Below are 26,836 nucleotides of genomic sequence, written 5' to 3'. Positions count from 1 at the left end.
TAGAGATACTATTAGAGTATTATGAGAAACAGAGTTTCATTCTGTTACGTTACCATATATCAAAACCCCATGGGTCTCAGCAAGCATTGTGAAACTCTCAAGTTTTTATTGTTAAGGCATCCATGGGCTTTCAAGAATCTAAGGGTGAAGGCTTTGGCATTTGCCTCTCCAGTCATTAACTCCCACTGTCTCAAAATACCTGGTCTCATCTCACGTAGGGGACAGAACGTGTCCTGGGGTGGGGAGGCAGTGAAAAACAGAGGATGTCTTATGATGAAGCCTTCAGTGAAACGTAGTGATAGGATCAACTCCTCCTGCACCACCCTAGCATACAGTATTACCTACTCTAACACATCCCTTCCCAAAATACATGGGCTTCTTTCTGATAACCATCATTTGTACAATATTTTCCTAGGGAAAGCAAAGAAAGTATTGGCTGACAGGAGAGGAGAGAAGAAAAGCATAGCCTGTTTCTACCCCCTCCTTCCTTCTTTCCTCACCAATGGAGTGGCTAAGACAAGCACATACAGCCAACCCCAGCTCTGGGAAGAGGATGACAAATGTTGAGACAGAAGAAAAAACACACATTATAAAGTCAGATAGAAAGCACATGGAAAGAAAAAAAAATACAAACAAAAAAACCTAAACCAACACAACACTACCACTGCAGACACTGTAGTACTATATGTAACAATTTTAGAATGGTATTTTTTTTATCATGTACATGTAGAATCTTATTACTACATTATTGACTATTAGTTCTTAAGAGTCTTTAAGTCATAGAATCATAGAATCATACAGGTTGGAAAAGACCTCTAAGATCATTGTGTCCAACCGTCAACCCAACACTGTCCCACACTGGAAATTCTGATTAACAGAAATCTATTAAAACACATAGCTGTTTACTAACATACAGGCATCTTTCAATTGCCGTAAAAGCTCTTAAAGCATTACCAACAACAACCAAAAACCCTGGATGCAGAGCTAAACCTAGTTTCATTACAGACCTTCTCCAACCCCAAACCTAAGACTTGTCATTGACCAATACAGTGTACAAGAACTTTCATTCAAATTCAATCCTACAATTTAAAACATATAAATCTGTGCTGTTCAAATTTCCATCAGGAATTATTAAAATATGATATAAAAAAATCACAGAAGAGTATCTCAGAAACAGGATTTTAATAACTTTTTGAAATTTAAAAAAAAAAAGAGTTTAAGGCTTTGAATGCATTTATCCTACTCTCCTACATTTTAATTGCTTTTGGCCTGAAAAAAACTTCAAAATTCCCGGTCCTAGTTAAATACTTACCATGATACCACCATTTTGTTTTCTTTGGATTCTTGTTACACGTTCTTACATAAAATGAGTTATCTGGAGGTCGCCTCTGCAACAGAATAAAAGACCTACAAATAATCAAACAATCCTCATATCGTAATACATGAGCTATTTAATAAGCTTATGAAAGGCCACCACGTGAATGCAGTGAAAATGAGGTAACAGGCAGGGCTAGATCTTTGTCAAGAAAAATCTCTTAAGGATCCAGGTAACACTTCTTACTGGAGATATTCCAAGCAAAAAATTAATGAAAAATACCAAATGGTTTGGAGATAGATAGGGGGAGAAATAAATAAAAAGAAAGAAAACAACCCACAAGAAAGGAACTGCCCTTGTTCAAAAAAACCAAATGAAATTCCTTTGCAGTTTGGAATCTAATTCTGATATATTAGATCCAATTCACATCCATAAGTCTCAGCTTGGAGCGGGTGAAAAAATGAACTTAAACATCTGTATCTGACCAATACTTCATATTCTTCAGCTTTCTTCTTAAGTGTCATCATTATGCAAACCCAAAGTCATAGGATACAATATAAAGCCATTTTGGGTGTGTTTTTCTACCATATACACATGACTAGGACTGACTAGGATGTGACATAAATAGGCATGTTTGGATAGCACAGATGTACGAGCTCTGACCACATCTAACTTCCACAGGTATTCCACGGCAGAAGAAATGGTCAAGAGTAAAAGGGTAGTCTCTTTACAAAAAAGGTTTAAGGTATCAGTGCCAGCCCATGACCAAAAAAGCAGCTTAGCACCATTTACTCTCCTGAAACGAAAATGATCAAGATCAATGAAATAGTACAGCTGCAAAGCCCTACAAACATCTGCAAAGCCTTACAAACATCTGCCCTAAAGACATTTCAATAGTCATTTTTCACTGCCTTTAGAGACAGAATCAATTTACAAAGAATTGTCCTAAAACATGATTGAACTTCACAATTAGTACAACTAGAAGGGTTCCACTCACTCCTCTTCTCCAATAATGATATATGAGCACGTTATCATGAAAACAGTTACAAAGTACTTACTGCCCTGTTTATTTTGCAGTTCTAGTTTCGTATTTTTTCAGTAGAAATGTGGATATAGTAGTTTTGCCTATTTTAGAATTTGATAAATGAAAATCTCACTTTGCAAAGTAAAAAACCATTAACTTTTACTTATTCTACTCCAACAGTGCTAAAAAACCCCATACCTTTTCTTTGCAGCTGGAAAGCATGCTAATAATGCTAAGACAAACAGATTGCACTGAGAGAGCTGGAGACCAGTCTTCTGTTAGAATGGATAAACAGATGTGACCATTGCTATAAACATGAGGATGAACAGGAATATTGTCTCCAGTAAACATGACCTAAAAAAAAAGAACAAACATAATTGTAATTTATTGTCCACGTTTTAAATAAGACTGTACTGCTTTGGGGAAAATAATACTATCTTATTTAAGAACTGGTTCTGCCATTTTCAGTCATACTAACTATTACACTTTAGCATGTTAGGATCATTCATTTTTGGAAGGTATTAATTAAAATGTAAAACAAAACAGTGGAAATCTAAATAGCTAGTGAAGATGAAGTTAAATAAATGGTTAAATGTAGGGTTTTTTCTATGAATAGTTATACAGCATAGAAAAATGCAAAAGGTAACAGCGTAAAGACATCAAACCAAACTTTTTATATCTTGCAGTCTCAGTCTTTCATGTCCTAAGGAATACAGATGCCTAGCCAAAACACTGGATTTTAATGATTTCATAAGCCACAACGTTATACACCAGGAAACATAACAAGATTCACAAATGAGTATTTCTATAACCATGGACACAATAGAAATTAAGTTCTGGACAACTCATCGAGGTTCCAGCATAAAGAGTAAAATGCATCAATCCTATTAATTATAAAATAAAGGACTTGTACACCCGAAGTATGGAAATATTTTTAGATATGTTTTTATTTGACGTGAATGAATATGGAAGAACAGCATTTAGGACCTTAACTTCTCTCTATTACAAGATAATATCACAGTCAAAAAAAGGTTAGAAAAGCAATTTTGACAACTATTGCTCTTACATCAAGTTTTTGCCAAACACATAGTTGGCTCAGAACCAATGAAAATGGAGTAAAAGTGAAACTTTTGTAGCAGCATTATTCTCCTGAGCTCCTTATCAAACGTGACCACTGTCATCTTTTATACAATGACATAATAAATCTCTACCACTCATAACCATAATACTCAGAAGCCTCTTAAGTGTTTCCTAAGTTATATAGATATATGTATGGGTACAAATATGTATACATGTACACAACACACCCACCTCATCACTGACTACAAGAAAGAAACCACACCTTCATCATATAGGAAACTGAAATTAGAGAGCTTAACCTATTTGCCAAGTGGCAAACAGGTTTCTAAGGCAGCAGAAAAACTGGATGCCAAAAGATCTTTCATAGGTCTGTAAACTGGTATTTCTTAAACATTGAAGAGCTTCATAATCCAGTAACATATTTCACTTCTAACTAATGTCTTCCTTTTATAGGAAAACCAGAACTAGGCATACTAGCTAAGTAAAAGCATGCACACTATGATATACAACATACATTTAAAGGCAGAAAGCAACCAAGTGATTAAGCAGCAGAAGTGTAAACTGTCAATTCACAGTAAGTAGATTTGCAGGAGAGAATTACGACCCAGAGGTTTGTAATACAGAATGAACTTACTGCACAGCAGCATTTTTATAACGGAAATTCTAGACATCTACAACAATCAAGTATCCAGTACTTAAATTCTTAATTGTTTTCTGTGCTAAAAATCAGCGTACACATACAGATCTAATTTGCTGTTTTACAATAAGTTGCACAGAGCCACACACACAGGTTGGGTAATGAGTACAAACAGTACCTACTTGGAACCAAACGAAAGTGGCTACTCTCCTGTGGGTCACCTATGAGTAGTTCACTGCAAACCTGATGGGGTGCAGAAGTACAGGTGGCCAGTTTGTTCCTTAAAACCTAAGACTGAAAAGTCAGCCTTCTAGTTTTTACCATGGTACCTAAACAAATGTAATGTTTATGGTTTAAGTGTCTCTGACAGCTCCATGCTTCAGTTTCAACGCCAATGAGAAAAGTGTCAGAGATCACTCTTGGAACTTTGAGCTGAAACAGACAGGACAAGAACTACGGTACTCTTGCTCTTCTTCTTCTTTTTGCAAAAGAGCAGGAGTGATAGCCGAACACTACTCTTTCCAGCCACGTTTTTTAACGTTCCCCTCAGGTAACGGAGGGATGGATGTACAGAGCTCATTCTGCAGCCTAGTAGTATTGCTGCCCCTTCAGTTCTTTACGTTGTCATGAAAGCAACACAGTATCTCACACCTCAATTATAACCACTAGATTTGCAGGCCTCTCATAAAGATATCATGTATCTATAAGAATCCCTACCACAAGCACATTCCCCAGCTATATTAACAATGGCAGCAGAGAAGATGCAAGAGGCTTAAAAACAAACTAAAAAAAAAAAAAAAGAAGTTGAAAGCAAAAAGAGAGCAAAAAGAAGAAGCAGTTTGATGTTTACTCTACTCCTACGCTGCAGTGAAGGGGACCTTCCTACTTTACCCTGTGTTGCTCTTTCATATATGAATAGCAACCTCAAAGAAGCCTCCAGTTTACACTGCTCTTTCGTCTCCTATGAAATCAAGTAGGCTGTCACAGCACTATACCTCACTACAGAGTCATTTTTTTTTTAAAAAAAGGCATCTGCACAATGTGTTTAATACAAATTAAAGTAACTAAACCTCACATTAGAATATGTGGATGATGCTAATATTCAGCATGTGTCATGCAGCTATAACCTAAAGGTAGCCGTTAAGCAAGAAGTAAGAAAGCAGTTACCTGAGGCGAATCAAAAGGATACCGACTACTGAACTTAAATAGAAGCTGAAATTTCTCCCCTTCATATAGTGTTCCTGGAGCACCTTCCATGTCTACGATCCACCTAAGGAACAAGGAAAACATTCTTAGTATTGCGGACAGGCAAATAATATTACTCCTGGAGCACAGGACTAATCAAATCAATTATCAATCATAGCCAAATCTTCTAAACTCTCCATTAGTATCATAACTATCAGAAAAGTGAGTAACACATCAAGCCTACATTTGAAAGAAACAAGCTTGGTATTTTACATACAGGCATTGATATAGAGCTGCAAATTATACAAGCAATTATGACTTGAACTCAACACAGACCCATCAGTTCCCAATAAAATGACTGTTAATGTGAGGCAACTAAGCTGAAACAAAAGACCTGTTCCAAAGTTTATTCCTACACAAAAACGGGCTCGGAAGGAAACAAACTAGTACGCATTCTCTTTCATGTTGTTTTACTTTTCTGTCAAGGAAATCATCAATACAGTTTATTAAAACAAAATCTGTATCCTAGGGGGATGAGCAATGTTCTTCTTGCACTTACACCTGTGAAAAACTCAGAAATTAAATGGTATATAACCTGGCAGGTAATGGAACCAAAACTGGAAAAGTTAATAGTATAAAAAGGAAAAGGTCACAGAAAATTAAAAACAAAACAAAAAAAGGATGTTTTGCAATTGTAATAAAGATAACACCTCAACGTATCACAGTGTATTCTTTTTCCTCTGCTTCTGCTCCTTCCATCATAATAACATGGAAGTAACTGACAAGTGGAGTTGGAGGGGGTGAGGGGTGTTGGGTATAGGTTTTTTGTGTTGTTATTGGTTTGGGGTTGGGTGGTTGTTTTTTCTTGAACCCAGTCAAAATAGATCAAAAATAGATGCTTTGCATATTGTTCAGCAGCAACACTCTGCTATTGAACTTCTGTCATTTTGGAGTTCTGTTGTTGATCACTTAATACCATTTTTTGCGGCATCACTCCCCCATTTTTGTATTTTACCATTGATTGAGTTTTACACATTTGAGCAATATGATAAGGTAAAGATTCAGCAAGAGACTACAAAAATGCTCAGACAAGATTTACATTAGAGTGAGGTAGCTGAGATTTTTCACAATAGCAACGTGTACAGAAAAGTCGACATCTCCTCCAGCTGGCAGTCTGATCATCTTATTCCCAGCCTCTCCATCCTCCTGTCATATACATGTTCCCCGTGTATTTAAGCCATGCACATTTTTTATCTTCCCCTCTATTACTTTTTTTTTTTTTTGAGAGAAATATTTCTTCTCTACTGAACTGCTAGCTGTCACACTCTTCAGGAGGAATGCATCTTCAACAGTAGCATGATGATGGCGGTACTAGTGTTCCATATTTTAATTTTGTGAAGACTTCTTCAATTTAATCTATCTGCACTCCAGACCACTTATCTCTTCTTATGCCTTCTGCTTTTACATTTATACACATGCTGCACTGATACTCTTCGGCTTTATTGGTCCTTGTGATCCAGAATCTTCACTTTCAAGTTTTTAAAACAGTTTCATTTACTAAGTAGAAGGTAACTCTGCCTGGACATTGCTCCTTTTATGGTGAAGGAATCACTAGAACCCATCTTTCCTGTGTGCTTCACAGTTTAGCCATCTCAAATTTCTAATCCTTGTGTATTTAAAAGAGATGATTGCTTAACATTTTAAATGATCCACTTACATCATGGGATCAAATAATTTTCTTCAACAACTTTCAAAACCAAGCTAGTATTGCTACACAAATCTTTACTGCACCAGTTCAAACTCTAACTTGATTAATGAACTCAGAACATGCTACTTCACATCAAAAACCCTCAAAGAGAAAAAATACGATGTTACTTGTGACAGAAAGTTTCCTAAACAGTGACAATTCCAAAATCTAGCATGACAGTAAACAGGAAGTTTTTCTTTGTAAGGTATTGAAAGGTATAAAAATTGTACATAGCAGAAAAAAATAATGAGGTAGTACTCTGGGAACAGAGACATCGTAAGAAAAATGGAAATCCACAAACAGAAAAAAAACCAACAGATTTTTTTTTCCCTTTTCGATCTCTTCATCTGCTGTAAACTTTCACTTAATAGCTGTTTTTTGTTTAAATGAGTGAAAAACACTTGCAATATTAGTTTGAGTCCTTTTTTCATAAAATTTAAGTATTTTGCATCCTAAAGAAAATCCAAAGTAAAGCAAGAAACACAAGCTATAATTCAGCAGTTGTATAGCAATTTATTATTATTTGTACCAAACTCTGAAAGTGCTGTTTCAATTTGGTTTATTCATATTCATCTGCACGAACTATCACAAAAAACCAGCATCATTTAAAAAGCAATAGCAGTGTTTAACTCAGTATATACAAAGCTCAGAAAAGCCTCATGTAACATGGCCTAAGTGCCAACACCAAAAACGCAGATGTGAAACACCAGAAGTCAGCTCTATGTTACATTTTTAAATTGATCCATCAATCAATAATACAGTCCAGAACATATAGCCTGAGATTTTATCAATGTTTACATCTGCTAAGAATTTTTTAACATTTCTCTAAAATTAAACTAAGAAAATTATCTAAAAGAAATGTCAACACAGTCTAAATCTTTTGAATTTCAGTCAATTAAAAAAATAGTTTAAATTCCAAGAACAACACCTGTCCAATTTCAATGGACATAACACAGAATATTTAACCATGTTTCACTTTCCATTTTGCTAATCACAGAAAAACTACAGCAGGGAGGAAAGTGCAAAGAAATGTACTTAGATAACTTTGCTCTTTAAGAAGCTTCCTCCACTTGCTTTAGAGAAAGAAAGTAATGGAAATTAACAGCTACAAAATATACTCAAAACAAATAATGCAGAAACTCTAAACCAGCTACTCCATTATTTCAATAAATTTAGAGGGGTTTCAGAGGTTAGTAGCTATGAGAGATTGTTAAATTATTTTATTCTAAAACATGCAGAAGCTTTTACCAATTGGCATTTTGTTAGACAGTAAAATGCCTAATAAAAATTTAATGAATTTACTATCCAGTTCCTGAGAGTGTCAAGCACATTACTGCAATATGCTCATTAAGTAGAACAACGTTTCACTCCCTAGACTAAAAACAAAAATTCAGAATGTTACTTCGAATAAGTGGTGGAAGTGGCATGCAGAGGACTTTTCATTACCTACATTTTTCAGCTTGATAGCAAAAATAAAACAGTATATATACTTACTGAGTAATTGAATTTTGTACACTCTTTTCATTTAGCGTCATTCCTGGAGGTGGATCATTTTGCAATGCCAATAGTTCTTTTTGTAATCGTTTCTATAAAGAAATTGTATAGAATATTCGAAATATTAAATAAAGTTCAACAATAAACATGCACACTAAAGTACATTTCATCAATTATTGAAAGGTAAAAGGAGTTTTGTTTGAAAATTTAAATACAAAGTGAAACTGAAAGGTGAGAAAGAGGGAAGACTCCTCTCCTAGAAATTAAACTGAAAAGTCAAAGGCAAAAAAGGTCACAGGCCTTAAACCTACTTTTTTGGTAAAATGCAACAGCACTTACATTTGCAACGCTGCTAAGTGAAGAACTGTTGCGTTACGAAATACACAAAGGTATCCAGGATTCTGTCATATTACAAAGATGTCAATCAGAGCTCTACACCTAGCAGTGAATATTTCATATTCCCCCGATAGCGTCAGATTAACAATTAATTCTCCAAGATTTTAACAGCACAACTCTTCCTCCTCTAAGTAATTTAAGACACTTCTATCTGGCATCTGTGCAAGCCTTTGCCTTGTTTTAGGTGATCCCAGAGGACAGAACACAAAACCAAAACAAGACTATGTGACTTGCAGAACACAAACTATTTTATAACTTTATAGTAATTGCATCTTAGAACCTACAGAGTCGTAACATTTAGAAAAGTGTTTCACCAGTAGCTCAGGTAATTCTTACCTATTTTGACAGAGATAAATCGGTAACTGCAACCAGCCGTTTCTACAGTAACTACCAGAACAGCTTCTTACGGTCTATGGAGCAAGGGAAATGCAACCTCTGTAAAGTGCTATTATCATTGGCACTGGTTTCAGAGTGAATTTTCTCATATAAAGAGGTATGCAATATGTTTTGTCATTTCCAAGCCATCTAGATAATGGGAAGTTCAAGGCTTTCTCATTTCTTACTTTCCTTTTCCCTGCCAACAATTTTAATGTTTACCACCTACCAGTCCACTTCCACCATCCTACTAGTCAAAATAACCTTATGTAAGATTTAAGCCTGACCTAGCACTCAAGAGGAATAAATATATATGGTTGGGGGTTTACTATCTAATTTTGATTCAATGTACAATTTTTTAAAATGTAGGTCTATCACACATTTGTAACTCTTTCTTACTAATTTTCCAAACAACTTTTCTGATGCTTAGTAGAACTTAAAAAATCCACAGGGGAAAATAAAAAGCGTTCATTTTTCAACACAGAAGTGATTCAGTATCTCATTAATACCTTTGAAATAGGACTACGATAAATTCAGACACACAACTAAAGAAAACGCCCTCATACATTCACAGTTTACATTTGGAAATAACTTTCTGTCTCTATCAAGCAGTCCTGAAAACTTGCTTTGGGCTTCTATTTTGAAAGTTCCTACCTTGAACCCAAATATACACTTTAAAAGTCTTTTATTTGCAAGTAATTAAATAAATATGTTTTGAAGAGAAATGTTATGTCATAAAAGAATTTTAAAGGCTGCTATAATAACATTGCTAGTGTTACAATGAAATGAAAACAAGCTTTATCAAAGAAATTTATCACTTTGAAATAAGGGAATCCACAAAGACGACCTGACTATGATTACCTATTATACATAGAAAACTCCAGTGCAATTCTGATTAACAGTAAGTTCCTAGATATAGCTCCACACTGGAAAGGTAGGGAGAGGATGCAGAGGTCAAGAAACCTACAGCTCTTCTGGACTTGTTTTTCATTCAGAGGAATATCCTAAACAGAACCAAGTATCAGCAAAAGGCGTTACTCCCTTCAGCCTTACTGTAATCACTCTAAGCTTACGCCTATTTGAAGTATCAACTGTGTTCTCCATTACACTATGCCCTGACGGATTTCATGTATTTCAACATTGCTCCCCTTCAGGGTAAGGGCAGGGGGGGGCGGGGGGGGGGGGGGGGGGGGGGGAGAAAAAGGAAAAAAACACACACACACAAAAAAACCCCAACAAAAACAAAAAAACCCAACCCACAGATGAAGAGGATCTCACTCCAGAATTGCAGGCAATCAGGACAGAAGACCAAGAACTGCTATTAGAGATAGCACAGAATTCTTTTCATTTTTATTCTCTCCAGTTATCTTGGATAACTTCCCTTGAAATTAAAGGGCAGAAATACCATTTTATAACAAATTCCTAGATTTCTCCAGTCCCCATAATGACAGGAACTCTGAAAGTGTTGGACAGCTCAAGGGGGAAAAAAATGCTTTTAAAGATTTTGTAAGTATTACTCTAGCCACTACGGTCTAAAAATAGAAGGAAGGCAAAGTCCTTACACAAAGAGAATTACTTTTATTGAACCAACTCATACACATTTAAGATGTGATACTTTGGGGAATACAAGCCCTTATTTGGGTTTTTTTCCAACTGGAATAATAAAATATACTATCTATTTTACAACTTTCTACTATTCCATTAATCATGCCATACAAGTTCATCATACCTTATCTGACGAACATAGCTGGGTATCTTTAATAGGCTTTCACCAGACATTTTCAAAATTTGGTTTATTCTATCAAGCATCAACTCAATTATTTCTGTACAAGCTAACGAATAGCTGCCTATAGACCTTTTCCAGAAGACACTCGAGAGTATTCTATAGCAGCTGTAACAAAACTGTAGAGGGCATCATGGCCTACTAACCAGAATTCATTCAAATACTGAAAAATTGTTTTACGACAGGGGCTAACTAATATTTAGAAAATTGTCTTTTAATCAACCTCTCTGGTCAATGCATTCCTGTGTTTGACTACCCCCATGGTATAAAATGTTTCTTTTATATCTTATTGGAATATCTCATGTTCCAATTTGTGTCTGTTGCCCCTTGTCTTCCCAGAGTGGCTCCGTTTTCCCTATCACCCTCCCATTAAGTTGTTGTAGGCATCAGCAAGATCCTCCCTTTGCCTCCTCTTCTTAAGGCTGAAGAAATCCAGTCAGCCTCTCCTTGTACGTGATGTAGTTCAGCCCCTAGCCATCTTGGTGGCCATCTGTTGGACTCACTCCAGTACATCAATGTCTTTCTTGTATTGCGACTCCCTAAAGACAGTACTCCAGATGTGGTCTCAAGTGCCAGGCAGAGGGGAAGAATCACTTTCCTTGAGCTGCTGGCTACATGCTTGCACACACAGCCCAATATGCAGCTAAGGATATTCAGAAAATTTGGAAGATACTCGCCAAAGATATTATGAAGGACTATTTTTTCTTCCTCTCTCCCTTACCACAACTTAAAATAATTGTCTTATGTTGTGTCTCATTAATACACAAAACCGGATTATCAGGAACCAGATGTAGTTTTTAAAAAAAAAAAAAAATCTCTTAAATGAAGCCCTTGAAGGCCAGATTCATACAGTTTAATTAGGAAATTGAGCTCCTGGTTACCACGGTAATTCAGAAAACACCTAAAGTTTAAATGCAACAACTTGAACTTAATTCCTCTTCAGTGTTTAACAATATTTGTACTAGCTGACCAAAGAGGTTACAAAGAACATTAATTTTCTCAGACTAACACTAAGTCTAAAGACTACTGTAATATCATGCACAAATCCAGAAACACACACTCTTCAAGATAATTCAGTTATGTGCTTTTAAAAAAACATGACTCTGATATACCAAGCCCACACACGTCATGTACAAAAGGCACGCTGCAACTGTAAGTTTCTGAAATTAAGCATTTTAAAAGGAACAGTGTCAGAGGGAGAAAAGCCTTCCTTGTATTTGACAGCCATGAATACAGAAAACTTTTTCTGGCACAAAATTCTTAAGAATAAGCAGCGACATACTGAGCAGAACAAACTGTAATGGATTAACAATTTTCAGACAATTTCAACTATTTCATTTGTAGAATCTTACAGACTTAGTACTTGAAGATACCCCAGAGAAGTCATCTCTGCATCTTCCTCACATAAGGATGGATCAAAGTTTTTTAAAATATCCTTGTAGTTAACAGACTTTAACATTTTTCACATCACCCTCTCTCTTGCTTTTATAATTGGAAGAATTTTCTTCACATTAAGAGATCTAGGTGAGTTGAATAAATTATGTCAAATTACTTCTCTTACTCTTCATGGATACAGAAGAGAATTCTTTTACTTATTTCAACTTACTTCCCTCCAAGTAAAACACATAATTCTTTCAAATTCCCCCCCTCCAAGTCTCATTTTCTAAGCATTTAATTTTTGCTGGTCTCCAGCTGACTCCTTAAATTTGTATTTTTACATATATATATATATATGTATTTGTATAAATATATATATCTTCATATATATAATAAAAGAAGAATGTTTCATCATGACACTTATGTGAATATATCCCAGAGATTTGTTTTTTCTTTGTAGCAGCACAATACTTTTGACTTACATTCAGTCTGCTCCCATAACCCAGAGCCTCTTCCACACCAGCATTGATCAGCCTGCTACTCATTCATATTTGTAAACTAGACTCCCTCTTCCCCTCTCCTCCCCCTATTAAATACTTTGTTGCTTTCTCTACTGAATTGCATGTTTTCGATTCTAAACCTTATCCACTTGTTGTCACACATGTAAGAATACTTACATCCCCGTCATCCAAGCCACTTTCAGAGAGCATGAAAGCCAATGCAGACTGCCCTCAAAATACCCTTTTGTAGGTCCACTCAGCTTGACAGAACCAAGCGCCCTCTCTCAATCAGATCCCCAGTTGAAACAAGAGTGTTTCTACTACAATCAAACTACAACTGTGATACCTTGAAAAGTGGTCTTGGCAGTTAATAAGAAAAAAAAAAAAGAATCCACGGATTTATACCACATTTTTCTTGTGTGCTTATTCAAATGTCACACTAGTGCATATCAAAAATATTTGTATGTTCAGAATACAGCTACTGCTCCTCTTTCACAATAGTTACCGCACAGTAAGAGGAGGAAATCATGTTAGTTCAACGTGATTATTCTTCTGAAATCCATTTTGGCTACTTTTTATCTAGATACTCACAAGTTAATTGTCTATTATCCTAATATCCTATAGGTATCAGAGACTATTTGGTCCAGTGATTTCCAGAAGCCACCCTTTCACACGATAGTAGAAGAATAAAAACAGTATTTATCATCTGGAAACTCACTCAAAATAATTGTCAAAGAACTCAGATTCAGTTGCTTAAACCCTTGAAACAAAAAAAACCAAAACCAACCCACACAGTTGAACCCTAGTGACTGACATAATATCCAATGCCTAAAAGGTATTGAATCTGTCCTTTTTGTTTGGCATGATTTACTGCCTCATTGTTGTTAATTTAAGTATCTGTGTCATCTATTCTTTGCTTTTCTTTTCTATTCACAGGCTCATCCCTTTCTTCATCTTTCTAGTGATTCAGAAAAACCTTTCTTAATGCTTTTCAAATCTGCTAATTTAAAACAACGCACCATGAGTAGATTTCACTCTTACATGCTTGTCCCTTTCTTTCATACTGAGCTTTAGCAGAAAATACTTATTTTCACTTTCCTGTTTTGTACAAAGCCTTTTCAAACTTCAAGTCACTAAATAGCTCCTCCTGTAGCCATACTGACTTTTCCTATATTTCCTATATTTTTTCTATTTTGACACAGCTTGCCATTGTAAATTAGTATTTTCTTCTAGAAACTTGTAGCCCTTCAACACTCTTAATTATCAGGAGTCCTTCTTTATTTACAGATCTTCAGCTATGTTAAGACATGCATATCTAAAGTCAATACCATTATTACTTATGCTTTTTTTCTTACCATGAATCAAGAATACCATTTTTTTCATCACATACTCAAGTTGCTTTCAGCCTCTCAACCACCTCCTTTATGCCAAAATACAAGCTAGTGCAGCTACTCACTCTCACAACAACCTCTAAACAGATGTTTTCTAGACATTGATATGCTCTTGGGAGCTGTGCTTGCTGTATTGTTCTTTTCATATCATAAGACCATCTTTCTAATGTTTCTGCTAATCCATCATAAGACTTCATATAGAAGATCCCTTCCTGCTTGTCCACTTTCTATTTAAAAAGGCTGCGAAAGAAAACACACACTGCAATCATGGAGTTATTTACATAAAGGGGGAATAAATGAAGGATGCACAGGCAATCTTAATTTGATTAATTTGATCTTTTCCTTATTTTTGAGAAAGGATTTTATGCTTAAACATTCTTTTAATACAACTTCCAAGTAAACCAAAACTAAAAAGTATCAAATTGGTAAAAACATTCACTATGTAGAGGGAAAGAGAACAGCAGAGTAGGAAGATCAGAAACCCAAGACTGGATAACACCTCAGTCCTTCAATTAAAGGAATAACCAGCTGCAAAAGGCAAAGAGTAGTGATCTAACCAGTAGTTTACACAAGTATTTGCAAAAACATGGAATTCTTTGAAACCAAGATTAGTTAATTCACCTACCTCTACAGGAAAGGATGATTCAAGGATGAAATCAAAGAACACAGCTTAACACTGATCCAAACATCAATTCCACAAGAAAGTTTATTCAAGTAGTTGAGACATGACTGACATAGCAATGGCTTGTATTCTGTTGCTAATTCTGTCAAATAGGACTTGTGCAACCCCTTCAGTTATCTTTCACGGATTTTCTGAAGTGTCAAGCTCATATGACTTCTCAAAGCATATGGAGCAAAGAACACAAAATCAACCGGGCATCAGTGGAGTAAAATTCCTGCCGGCTCCCCAGACAGATCACAACAACCTGTATCATTTCAATCCTGATAGATGGCACTCACTGTCTGTCATGGTTCAAGTTAAATATATCTCCAAAGCCAATAGCTTCTAGCACCTTTGCTAAGCAAAAATACACACTCTTCTTCCTCCAAAGTGGCACACATCTTACTTGGTCACCTCTGGAACTGATATGGTAACATCTCAAATGCCACAGCTGCATTCTCACTTGTGTTGATTCCTGGTGAATCATAAAAAGCAGCAGAAGGCAGGGCAGAAGCACATAAAAAGATGCAGTATGTGAAAAGGGGGGAGGATAGCAATTTAGGACAGGAGGAGATTTGGAGATTGGCAACATGAGTATTTCAGAATGCATCTCCTAGAATCAGATAGTTTGGTTACTGTGCACCATTGAGCTAGATGTTATATAATCACATAAATGTTTATTAACAGATACAAAATTATTTCACTGGTTTCTGTGTCCCTGTCAGCTACCTTAAAAGGCAATAACCTATATTCCTAAAGCATATATGACAATATCACCATCACATTCCCCAAAACCAGGGATCTTTTTTCTGATTCTACCACAAAGGATCATACCACCCATGGACAGACAGGTAGACAGACTTTAACCACAATCCCCCACAAAGCAACAGTGCAATCAAAGGTATTTTCCTCCCCTGCCATGAAAACTGATCTAGCTCTTGCAGGTATGTGAAAATTACCTTTCTCAATGCTTTTAAAAAGGAGTATCACAATATCGGCTGTAAGTCCATTGTCAGAACTCTTACAACAGCTTTGCCCCTCCCTTGGAAAACTGGAGCCTAGAGAGTTAAAGTTTAACAAAGCTATATGCAAACAAAAACATATGTACAGTGAAAAAGTAAGGCACCCTTAGTTATAGGGTCACTACCAAGTACGAATTATGTACCTACAGCTGAGAGCAACTAAGATAGCCAATAAATACTGTTTCAGTTAACGTATTATACTTCATAATTGGAGTGGGGAAAGCATAAATACACTGTTACATTGGCTCTGTTGATTAGCAGTAAAATATTAACGCCATAATCCAATCAAGTTCAATTGTGTGCCCATACTCCTGGCTTATTATTTATCTCCTCAGAGCTGAAAACACAAACTTTATAAAGGTAAATGATACAAAGAAAATAAAATTGAAGAAAGATCAATGCATATATTCAACTGCCTTATCTTTGCAATTCTTGAATATTGCACTTCTTGGTATTTCAAGAAATGCTGCATGAGATGTGCAACGTCTTAAACGGGTAGTATCTTAAATGGGTAAACTAAATGATGAGTTATCTTAGTCAAATACTTTACCTATCAACAACCCTTAATATAGATGTGAAAGTCTACTTTAGAGACTTTCCTTTTTTTTTTAGAAAAAGAAAGGAGGAGAGAGAAAAGCTCAGCTGATTAAACCAAAAGGAGATTCAGTACAAGACAGGATATATTAACGGCAGTCGTAAGTTTAGAAGACAGCTAGGGGAAAAGCAATTTTTCTCCACCAGTAGAGCAAAAACCTACCAGTAGAGCAAAAAGTGGAAAATGGGCAAACAGCTTCCTTTCATTTCCGCTGGAGGAAATGTTCCATCACCTCACCTTCTTTTACCCACTAACACAAACTGTGATGGGCGATTAAGTTGGAATGTGGTGGCCTTTTCACCTGGAGTGGCAGAGACTCTACTAGCCATGCTCAGTTAAGCAGTATCGTGAGGATATGAAGAAACTGAAAGATGGAACAGCAACTTCACAGACTAGAAAGCATGGGTGTCCAAAATATCTGGACTTGAATTTTGTTAAAAACCTTCTATTTCCATGCACTCAAATTACCTTTTCTTTGTTGCGATGATGTAAGAAAGGAGTAGCCTTCCAAGGCCAAGCCTTCCTATACACTGTAAACTCAAATCTTAATCTGGCTTGGAGATCAAAGAGGAAGAAAAATTAACTCTCAAATAGTTAAAAGTTAAAAATCAATCCCACAGAGGCTCCACTCTTCTATTTTATGCTGGTAAAGCTGCTGCACCCTAGGGAGACCTAACAGTATTTCTTCAGTAACTACTAATGATTTTCTTCCACACCCAAAGACTGAAATGTACCCAGCAAACTCTGTTAGCACAAAAGTACTGTCAGTCCTATGATGAAGTCCTGGCAAAGAATTTACATTTCACTTATAAGCTACAGGCTGTCACCTCCTCCCCCACTCAAGTAACAAAATGTTTCACAGAAAACATCCTTTCTGTTTTGAAGAAGTTTTTGCATGCAGGAGACAGGTTGGTTGGTTGTTTTTTTTCCCCCAAGCGCTCCCTCACTGAATGGAGGCAAACAGTAACCTTGTACAAGAACAGGAGTTGTTGTTAACAGACTGCAACAACAGCGTTGTTACAACACCACCACGTTGTTTCATACGCAAAGCTGTTACTAGTCTGTGAGTACAACGTACTAGCCTGAGAGACTAAGACCAGTGAAAACTCTGTTTTCAGTATTTTGGTTCTTCCATTCACATTCCACATTTCTTACTGAAAAGTATCTCAAATCCAGAATATGAAGTTCTAAACACTGGGTAGATAGTGCTGCTTTTCAAAACTCTGCAGAAAAAAATATTTTTAACAGTGCAAGTATTGCTGGAACTGATTGCATGTTACTCTCCAACTAGAAACCTAACTTTAAATACCAAAAAGCTTTCAAACAGAAGAGAAACAAGGTAAAGATTAAAATCGGTGACATTTAAGAAAAAATTACCTGCTACAGTCCATCTTGCTACTTGAGAAATCTAAAGAAAAGATGAAAGAGACAGTTCCTACAAATTAAAAAAATCCTTTGTTTCCTAATCAATTAGCTCATTCAAGAAAGCCCCTGCAGAGTATATCCCATTACTGAGGTGAAATCATTTGGCCCAAACTCACAAGCCATCCAAATACTTGGATTATCACAATCCTGGGTGAATTTTTCCTAATCAAAGTTCTTATGGTAAGATTTAATCAAGGCCCAGAGGGGGAAAGAAAGGTAATTGACTGGATGTGCCCAATTAAAAGCTTCAGCAGGACACATAACAAAACAGCTTCACAAAATACTCTGTCCATAAAAAATAATACCAGGATTTGAATTTGAAGAATTGTTTTTCAGTTTTATCTATTTTTGGCTGAATATCAGGTTTTCAATCTGTACTGAGAATGCAGAAGCAGATTAGTCTCCTCTTTCTCATTTCTAATAAAACATGTTAACATCTGGCAACCCAGTTCTAATGTTATTTTCCCAGACCAATCCATACTTCAAGTCATCCTGAATGTCAGGCATTTTGACCATTTCTCCCTTTTTAAAGCAACAAAAAGGCAATGCATGAATCTTCTAACGAGCTACTTACAAACAAATTTCCTCCACTAATCTCTTGTTCTTCTAAGCATTTAAAAATTTCATTAGGTTATGGATTGGGGGGGGGGGGGAGGAAGGGTTGTTGATTTCTCAGTTTGATAACAGGATATGATCTTCACATGCTCCAAGACATTCTAAAATATTTCACTGCAAGGTTGAAGCAACACAGTCCTCTTCTAAAAGAAATAATATGCTTGATTTAAACTCACCAAGAGACAAGATCAACCTGAAATCAGAACTACAGTATAATTAAAAGAGAAACCAATAACTACACACACAAAACACACTATACTCCACAGTCTGAAAAGCTTTTTGCCAGATAATAAATTTTTTTACAATCAGCCTGTCATTTTAAAGCAAATTAAGCAAAACCCACTAATGAAGAATAAAATGAAACTGACAGCTAGTCATCTGCTTTATAACTGGAGTCTTCAAATATACCAACACCCAGCACAAGCCTCACACAGTACTAAAAAGTCAAACACAAATAATTTTATCTTTTAAGGACAAGAGTCTGGCATTATTCGAACTGCTTCAGTTAAAGAAATGAAGTTAAGATAATAGTAAGGGCTGGCACAATGAGTGTAACCATCTGTCTACCAGGGAATGTCTTATCCTTACAAAAACCACTCCAAAGGCTAATAACTGAGATAAAATGCTGTATTCTGACAAAAAGCCTTTCAGAAAGAAAAGGGGCAGAATGTTGGAAGCTGCAAACTGTAACAAGATTTAAATCTATATCCCTAAATATGACGGGGAGAGAATTTCTAACTTAGGAAACCTCAATCCATTCAGTTTCCTTGTCCCTTCTCATTATTGGTCACCAATTTCTAATCAAGAAGAAATAAATAAATCTATGTGATCAAATAGCATCAAATTCTATGAAGCATTTTATTCCAGCAGACTTTCAGAGACAGTATTTGCTATACTTAGTAAACTATTGTCAACATTTATTAGCATATACACAGGATTTTTTTCTTGAGGCTGATCAAGCAGTCTTTTTTACTACGTTGAATAAAAAAACATGACAAACAACTTTGTATTTGTAATCGCTCAAGGAGAAACAGTTATTTTTTAATACTGTGTATGAAAGGATGAATAGTTAGTATTCTCAATCAGATCATTAATTATAAAAAATAAGGTGTCTTGCAATTCCTGCTCTACTACCGTTAACTTCCGCCTTTTCTTTTCTAACACATTAACACTGCTCCCAGGGAGGCAAATGATGGGGTTCCCTTCCTTCTTCCCCTGCCACCCCAGACTGATGCCTGGTTTTCATTCCAGCGATTAAGGTCGCCTCAGAGGAAAAACAAACAAAACCAAAGAAAAAAACCTGCAAAGGCTGGCACAGATTCCAGAACACCTTTTGAAAGCCCTCAACTATCAAAAGCAGGCAGGAGACAGGTTACCTGACCTTCATTCTATCACAAAATACTGCTTACTGGCTCTTCTTATTTGAAAAGATTTAACCTATTTACTTTATTTTCATTTGTTTTTAATAAATGAAGTTATAGCAGGTTTAAATGAATGTGTAATATTGTGTCTTCCTCCCTTCAAAAGGCAAAAACGCAACCCACAGTTGACAGTTCTGTCAACAGTCCTTTGCTACTTCAAAACCCTGCAAGACACAAAATTTTTGGCTCCAAGTACTGAGTAAATGACCTTCGTTGCCCTCTTCCCCTCTGCCCCAATGGGAACTTTAGCCTGCAAACTGCTTGAAAGCTCATCTCGCGGTTGTAAACCAAGGCTAGGTAAGAGACATGATCATTGTATCAGACACACTTGTATTTGTTAAACACAGCCACAACTCTGGGTAAGTTCAAAGGAAGTTGTGCCTTCTCTCTTTCATATTAATAGGGGTAATTTAATCACATAATCTCTGGGAGTATTCACCAGTACAGCCTATACCTGTATAATACATAGTGAAGATCCTTTAGTCTGAAAGTCTCAGCTCGGTAGAATTTGAGCAAACAATTAAAGAAAATGCTTGATCACCAAGTTTCGCACATTGTTTGAGCTAAGCTGCTTTAGCTTATTAATTACAAACTCACAGAGCTTTCCAAGGGAGCAGCTTAACAAGACAACATTCCCTGGCTTTTGCAAATCTATTGTTTTCTCTTTTCCCCTTCTCAGAGCTTGAATAGCTAGGCCTAAAAGCAAGTACAAGACATTATCAAACTCTGAGCAAAAAATATTTACAATCAACTGAAATAACTATTCTTTACCACAAACATCTGCCTGCTCTTTTACCACAAACATCTGCCTCTTTACCACAAAATCTTCCTGATTTTAATCATAACATATTCATGAGATATCAACATTCGATGTGACAGGTATAAAGCATTCATGATTTTCTCTATTTTAGCTACACAGTTGGTCTATTTGGAAGAAAGATCTGCTGATAATGCTCAGGGACACTGGTTTCAGTAAACTTGTCTACTACTGCTTTCTTTTTCAGAAGTGAATTCTTCCATTCTAGCTCAAAAATTGCTCAGTTGTTGCACAGCAAAGTGTCTCCTAAAACTCTATTTACGCAAGCAGATACAAAAACAAGCAAGTGAGACTTCTTAGGGTCTAACGCCATAACTTTGATTTTATTTATCTTTACTGAGTTAAAGACTATAAATTTTAAACTTCACTTGATATTCAACTCACTTAAAGAGTTTATTAAAAAAGCCCCAAGATTAAACTAACTCATCTTGGTAAAACAACTATACATTTTGCATTTATCTTATTTTTCTGTAGCACGGCTATATGCCAAAACTAATATACCACGTATCAGTATAAAATGATAACTGAAGGTTGGATAAAGGACTAAAAATCTTAGTGGACAGGAGAAACGCTTTTTACTCTCCACTCATTCTGGTCTCAATTATGATACTTACATTTTGCAGTTTAAAAAATGATTGAAATTTTTATCTTCAACAGTATTTCACCAATGGCACCACTAAATACTTCGAGTTGTTACTAACTACCAATAATTTCGTTGTGTCTATATCCCAGAATTGGTTATATAATTACAGTAAACACTAATTTTCTTCTTATTTTTTAAATATTTCATTTGAAATAACACAAATAGCATCCTGTACTGTGACGTTTAGCAGTATAGAACACGTGCATCGTCGCTGAAGTTCCAGTCAACTGAAAGCTTTCCTCACTTAAAGTTGGGTTTGTTGGGGTTTTTTTGGAAGATATATTAAAAGTAGTTTAGAACTTTTTCCCGCACAAACCACGACACTGTCAAATAAGTAAAGAGAAAATTATTTCCAAATTATTAAATAAAAATGCTGCCAATATTGAAGAAAGATTAAGCAATAAACAATTGTGATGAGAACAGCTGGAAACGCAGAACTTCCACTGAGTCTAGAAAAGCAGGTAAAGAATAGAACCAAGAAAGTTTAACCAAAGTAAGCATATTCAGACCATAATATTTTCTTATAATGTAATTACAATGCAATTTTTCTTGAGATTTCAGTGGCTTGTATACGTTTTCCCCATTCCTTATCCCACTGGCTGAAAACACTGGGGTGAAACTTGTGGGAAGCTTTTGTATTGCTACTGGCTTGTGTTTTGCGATAAAAGCTCCTGGTGATCTCAAGCTAACATGAATTCTGCATTGTCATCTAGCACAATTCTTTTATGAAATGCCTGTTTAGACATACATTTTGAAAAAAAAAATCTGTTGCTGTAACAAGACTTTTCAAGCAGCACTTTTTATTTTGATGTGTGCATGTATTTTGATGGCGGCCCACCAACAGGCAGTTTTCAAGGGCAAAAAAAAAAAATCCTGGTAACACAAAGACATGGTGAAGGCTAACATTCTACACTCTTTACTAAAGCTGTTTGTGTCATTAATTACATTGGCTCTGCATTTAATCAGATTTAAATACCTACAAGTACCAATCTCAGGTGTCTAACTTTAAAGGAAAGACCAGAGGTTATTTTGGTGATAAAACGCAAACCTAAAACTGTTCCCATAGATGTGTTTGTGAAAGCTGTTTAAATATGTTCAGTCATAATTCAGGGTTTGAAGTAACCTGGTATTAAAAATGAAAGGAGGGGAAAGGTACAATGGTAGCAATTAAAATGTCAGTATTATGGATAAGGCCAACCTTTTGAGTTTAAGATGCAAACAGTTGATATCTGTGGGTTGAGGGAAAGGCCTTAATTATCTAACACTTTGTACAGCAACGATATAATTTCCGTACATTTTCAACTGAACTTCCTTGGTTCTATTTTTTACTTGCTCTTCTATTCTTAGTGCAAGTTCTGTGTTTCCAGCTGTTCTGAGAAAAACTGTTTATTGCTTATTATTTCTTCAGTATTTACCACATTTTTATGTTATCTGTAGCTTTAAGACTTCAGGTTACTAAAGATGCTATACCGAATTTTCTAAAGCAAATCCGTTCTATTCACTTGTTCTACACTACTTACAACTTTTCAGAATATTTCTGGGGTTTTTTTTCCACGAAAAGTTGCACAAGCTTGGGCTTTTTCTGGGAAAAATCTTGGGGGAAAAAAAAAAGCTTTCCCTTCAAGGTTTGTTTGGGGGGTTTGTTTGTTTTTTTAAGAAAAAAAATTCTCATTTGCTTAAAGTTATGCAAACCAGATTTAAACCAATCTAGCAGTGTCAAATTAGCCACCACTTTGGACAACACAGTGGTTAGAAAAATAACCCACAGGATCTTGTCAACATTGGTTCTATTTTTCTAGAAGAAAAGCATTGCAGAAAACTACCATTAAAGAATGTCCACACAGACAAAGATCACAATAAATTTAAATTACACACATAAAGGCTCAAACTCCCAATTTTTACAAGTTACTATGCATCAACTGAACCGCAGTAGCTCTTCAGGTTGATGTTCATTGCCATTGGCAAAAAGAGGTGATTTGTTACAGTTTCAAAACTTTCCTTGTGGGCTGACTTAGAACAGGCTGATCAGATAACTCTAGCTTTGAGTTAAGCAGAGAAATTTCGGTGGATCTGTAAAAATAAGATGTAACTAACCTAGGGCATCATACATTGCTATATGTATTACAGCAGTTTAAGAAGTGACTAAAACTTATTTAATGTACCAATATATCATTCTTATTAGAAATATAAATAATACTGCCATAATGGTACAGTGATAGACTACTGGTATAGTTAGAGACTGCAATGAGTTGCACAAACATTTCAGTTAAACATTGGGTATTTAAAAACACTGTACATAATCAGAAAAAGGACGTCTCCTTTTTATGTTAGGCAACTTACATATTAAATGTTAGCATTAATAATAATAAATTAAATGATCCTGAACCGAAAAACACTTGAAATTATACACATCAGCTTCCTTTGTAAAATGTTTTCGCGTTGAAGATTTAAACGTTAATTAATAGAAGAATTCAGAGCTTTGAAATCTTACTCACCTGGGAAGGTGTCTACCATTTAGAAACTTACTAATTTTACACTTCACTTACTAATTTTTCATTTATGCTTCCTGTTTATTTAAAAAAAATTCCCAGACAATATCTTTTCCAATTTGCTAAACTACATTACTAAATTAGTAATTTATTAAACTCAGGAAAAAGTCATCACAACATTATACAACTAGCAACATACAAACAAAAATCTCCATAGATTTCCCTGAATCTTTCATCAAAAGACAACAGAACACCATTTTAAAAAAAAAAAGTGTAATCTTACAGCTGGTATTTCTAAAATGAAAGCAATTACAACATTAGACTTACCATAGCCGTATTTTCAGGAAGTGAGTACTACCTCCACACATAACTTATCTTACTTTTAGGCAACATTTGTCATTCATATATCCTAAACAACCTTATTTAATTTGTAATCATTACTTTCCCTTTACAGAGGGAGTAACAGGAATGAGGGTGAGGCAAGCTGTAGAAGGTCACTTACTAGGCCAGAGACACAGCACAGGTTTAAAGTCCCACAGAGTGCCTCCTTCAAGTTTCATAACTGTCTTTTCCCTATAGTTTTCACACAGTTTTATAAAAGATACTACTTAATAAATTATTGCCTCTATTTTGCAGTTATGCTTGTGGAAGTCTGAACATTAAAAGAAGAACATTACAAAAACACATTTGCCAGATAAAGCTGATAAAATGAAGGCAGATCAGACTATCTGTCTGAACTACTGCTAAATGAAGCACATTCTGTACAGTACGTTCAAGTTCATGATCCCATTTCATTTCAATAACTCAGAAAGACACACCATGGGTTTTTTCATGCTTTTAAACTTCATGAGCAGAATTTTTACCCCATAAAGTTCAATGCTTTGATATTTTAACTCTTTTTAGATATGCTAAATCCAGGCTATCAGGACAATTAAACTAATTTCATTCAGTTTGTATTAGTGACAAAAAAATGTAAGTTATGCTGGACCAAAATGAAAACAAGAAAGAGAAAGCAGCAGTTTGAGAAAGAAAACAGAAGCGCTAGATCATCCAGATCTAAAACCAAAATGGGAAACTGTAAAAATTCAAGGAAAAGCAGAGCAGTTGCAGGTGAAATAAGGAAAGACGGGGGCCACTGCCACAAAACCCAGCGATGTTTTCTCCTGCCCCAGTCACAATAAATCACCACCCACTCGGAGCAGCACACAGTGAAAGTGATCCATTCTTCCAGACCAATTTCTGCAGCTACTATTTAAGAACTCCTTCGGAGAAGGTATGAATAAATAATCCAGCTGGAAATACCTGTCAAGCAGCAGGATGCTCCATGCTACCGTACCTACAGCAGCCCCATCCAACCAAGTAAAACCAGACATTATCTGTCCACAGGACTAACACCACATTTTACGGAGAGAAAGAGGACCCCACGGGCAACAGGAGCACACGGCTTGGGACAAAACTGGTCAGTCCCAGCCCCGCTGTGCCCAAGAATTACAGTGCCGTAACCCCAGAAACGCCCGAGAAGATGGACTTGTTGGTCACATCCTTCGGCACCATCCTCACGGTGTCACCGGGGGAGGGGGTCTCCCTGACACCCCCCCCGCCCCGCTACGCTGCGGCCACACCGCCGGGCGAGGGGGACGAGCCCGCCACCTCCCACGGCGGTCAGCGAAGCCGCGGTCCCCTCAAACCCTGCCGAGAGGGAGAGGAATCCCTTCGCCCTCCCCTCACCTCCCCGAGGAGAGGGGACATCTCTGCCAAACCTCCCCGTGAGGCAACTCGCCCCCGCCGGCGCCCGGTGCCTCCCGACGCCCTCCCGCCTCCTCCCCCGCCCGCCATCCTGCCCCGCCCGCCCTCACTTGCGGCTCCCTCCTCCTCCTCCCCCACCGCAACCGGGCCCGGCCTCGCCCCTCGCAGCCTGCCCCCGCGGGTCTCAGCTCCCTCCCGGCACCGGGCCGGCAGTACCCTGCCTCCCCCTGTCCTCCCCGGCCCCACCGAACGGCCGCCGGCCCCCCTGCCCCCGCGGCCGCGCCAGAGCTGCCGCGCAACCGGCCCCCTCAGCCGCTGCCCCAGCGGTTGCTCCGCCCGCACCGCTCTCTGAAGCGCACCACCACGCACACGCCCGGGGGAACGGCTCCTCCCGGCTCCGGGCCACCGCCGCCGATCGGCCCCCGCGCCCCGGCGCTGCCCCGGCTCCGCCGCAGGCTCCTCACCTGCATAGACGCCATGATGGATCCTCCCCCTCCCCTCTGCGCCGCCAGCCCGGGCCCACAGAGACGCAGCGCCGCGCGCCCGTCCCCTCCCCGCCCTCCCCGGTCACGTGCCCGCGCCGCCCGCGGGGTGGCCGCGCATGCGCGGGGAGAGGGGGGCGCGGGGAGAGGGGGGCGCGGGGGCGGCTCGCGAGGCGGGCGTCGTCCTTGGGCTCCCGCCGCCGTCGCTGATGGCCTGCGGGGGAGGCGCCTCGCCGGCTCGCTGCGCCCTTCGGGGGGCCTCCCCCGCTGCTGCCCTGCCCCTGCTCGCCCGACGGCAGCGGCGAGGGGACCGCGCCGAGCTGCCCTGCGGCCGGGGAGGGAGCCCCGTCGTCTTCCGCGGTGGGAGCGGGCCTCGGGGCCGGCCATCGCTGCCGCCGGGAGGGGGCTGACCCCCCGCCAGGCCTCTCTGTTTGCAAAGGTGTTTAGATCTGCACATCCAGAGTCTTTAAGGGATTTAGTTAATGCCGGCTGTGCCCCTTTTACGGGTTTCTGCGGGCTCCCCTTACGCCTGGTGCGTCCTGGCGGGAAGGTCGGATTAGGGATCCGCAGCAGGCCCGGCCCGGCTCCTCCGGCTCGGGACCGGGGGTCGTCGGCT

At 37.8% G+C, this 26,836-nt stretch overlaps 1 protein-coding gene across 2 annotated transcripts in view; it reads right to left on the bottom strand.

Moving 5' to 3' along the window:
* UBE2W (ubiquitin conjugating enzyme E2 W) overlaps nt 1–26,297 on the bottom strand; it is a 32,342-nt gene extending 6,045 nt beyond the window's left edge. The window contains exons 1-5 of one of the 2 annotated variants that reach the window (XR_012672323.1): nt 26,203–26,297; nt 8,483–8,574; nt 5,224–5,326; nt 2,538–2,693; nt 1,313–1,407 (exon numbers count right to left, since the gene is read on the bottom strand). Coding sequence is in view for 1 of the 2 variants with exons in the window: in XM_075141637.1 (XP_074997738.1) it covers nt 1,313–1,388; nt 2,538–2,693; nt 5,224–5,326; nt 8,483–8,574; nt 26,203–26,217 (442 nt within the window). In the remaining variant the exon portion in view is untranslated. The remainder of the gene's footprint in view (nt 1–1,312; nt 1,408–2,537; nt 2,694–5,223; nt 5,327–8,482; nt 8,575–26,202) is intronic. The other variant, XM_075141637.1, reaches the window with a different exon arrangement.
* Nucleotides 26,298–26,836: the final 539 nt, after the last annotated feature.

The sequence above is a fragment of the Calonectris borealis genome, chromosome 2, assembly GCF_964195595.1.
Source record: "Calonectris borealis chromosome 2, bCalBor7.hap1.2, whole genome shotgun sequence".
Classification (NCBI taxonomy): Eukaryota; Metazoa; Chordata; class Aves; order Procellariiformes; family Procellariidae; genus Calonectris; species Calonectris borealis.
The sequence above is the reverse complement of the archived record's forward strand: the minus strand, read 5'-3'. Positions and strand labels throughout refer to the sequence as shown.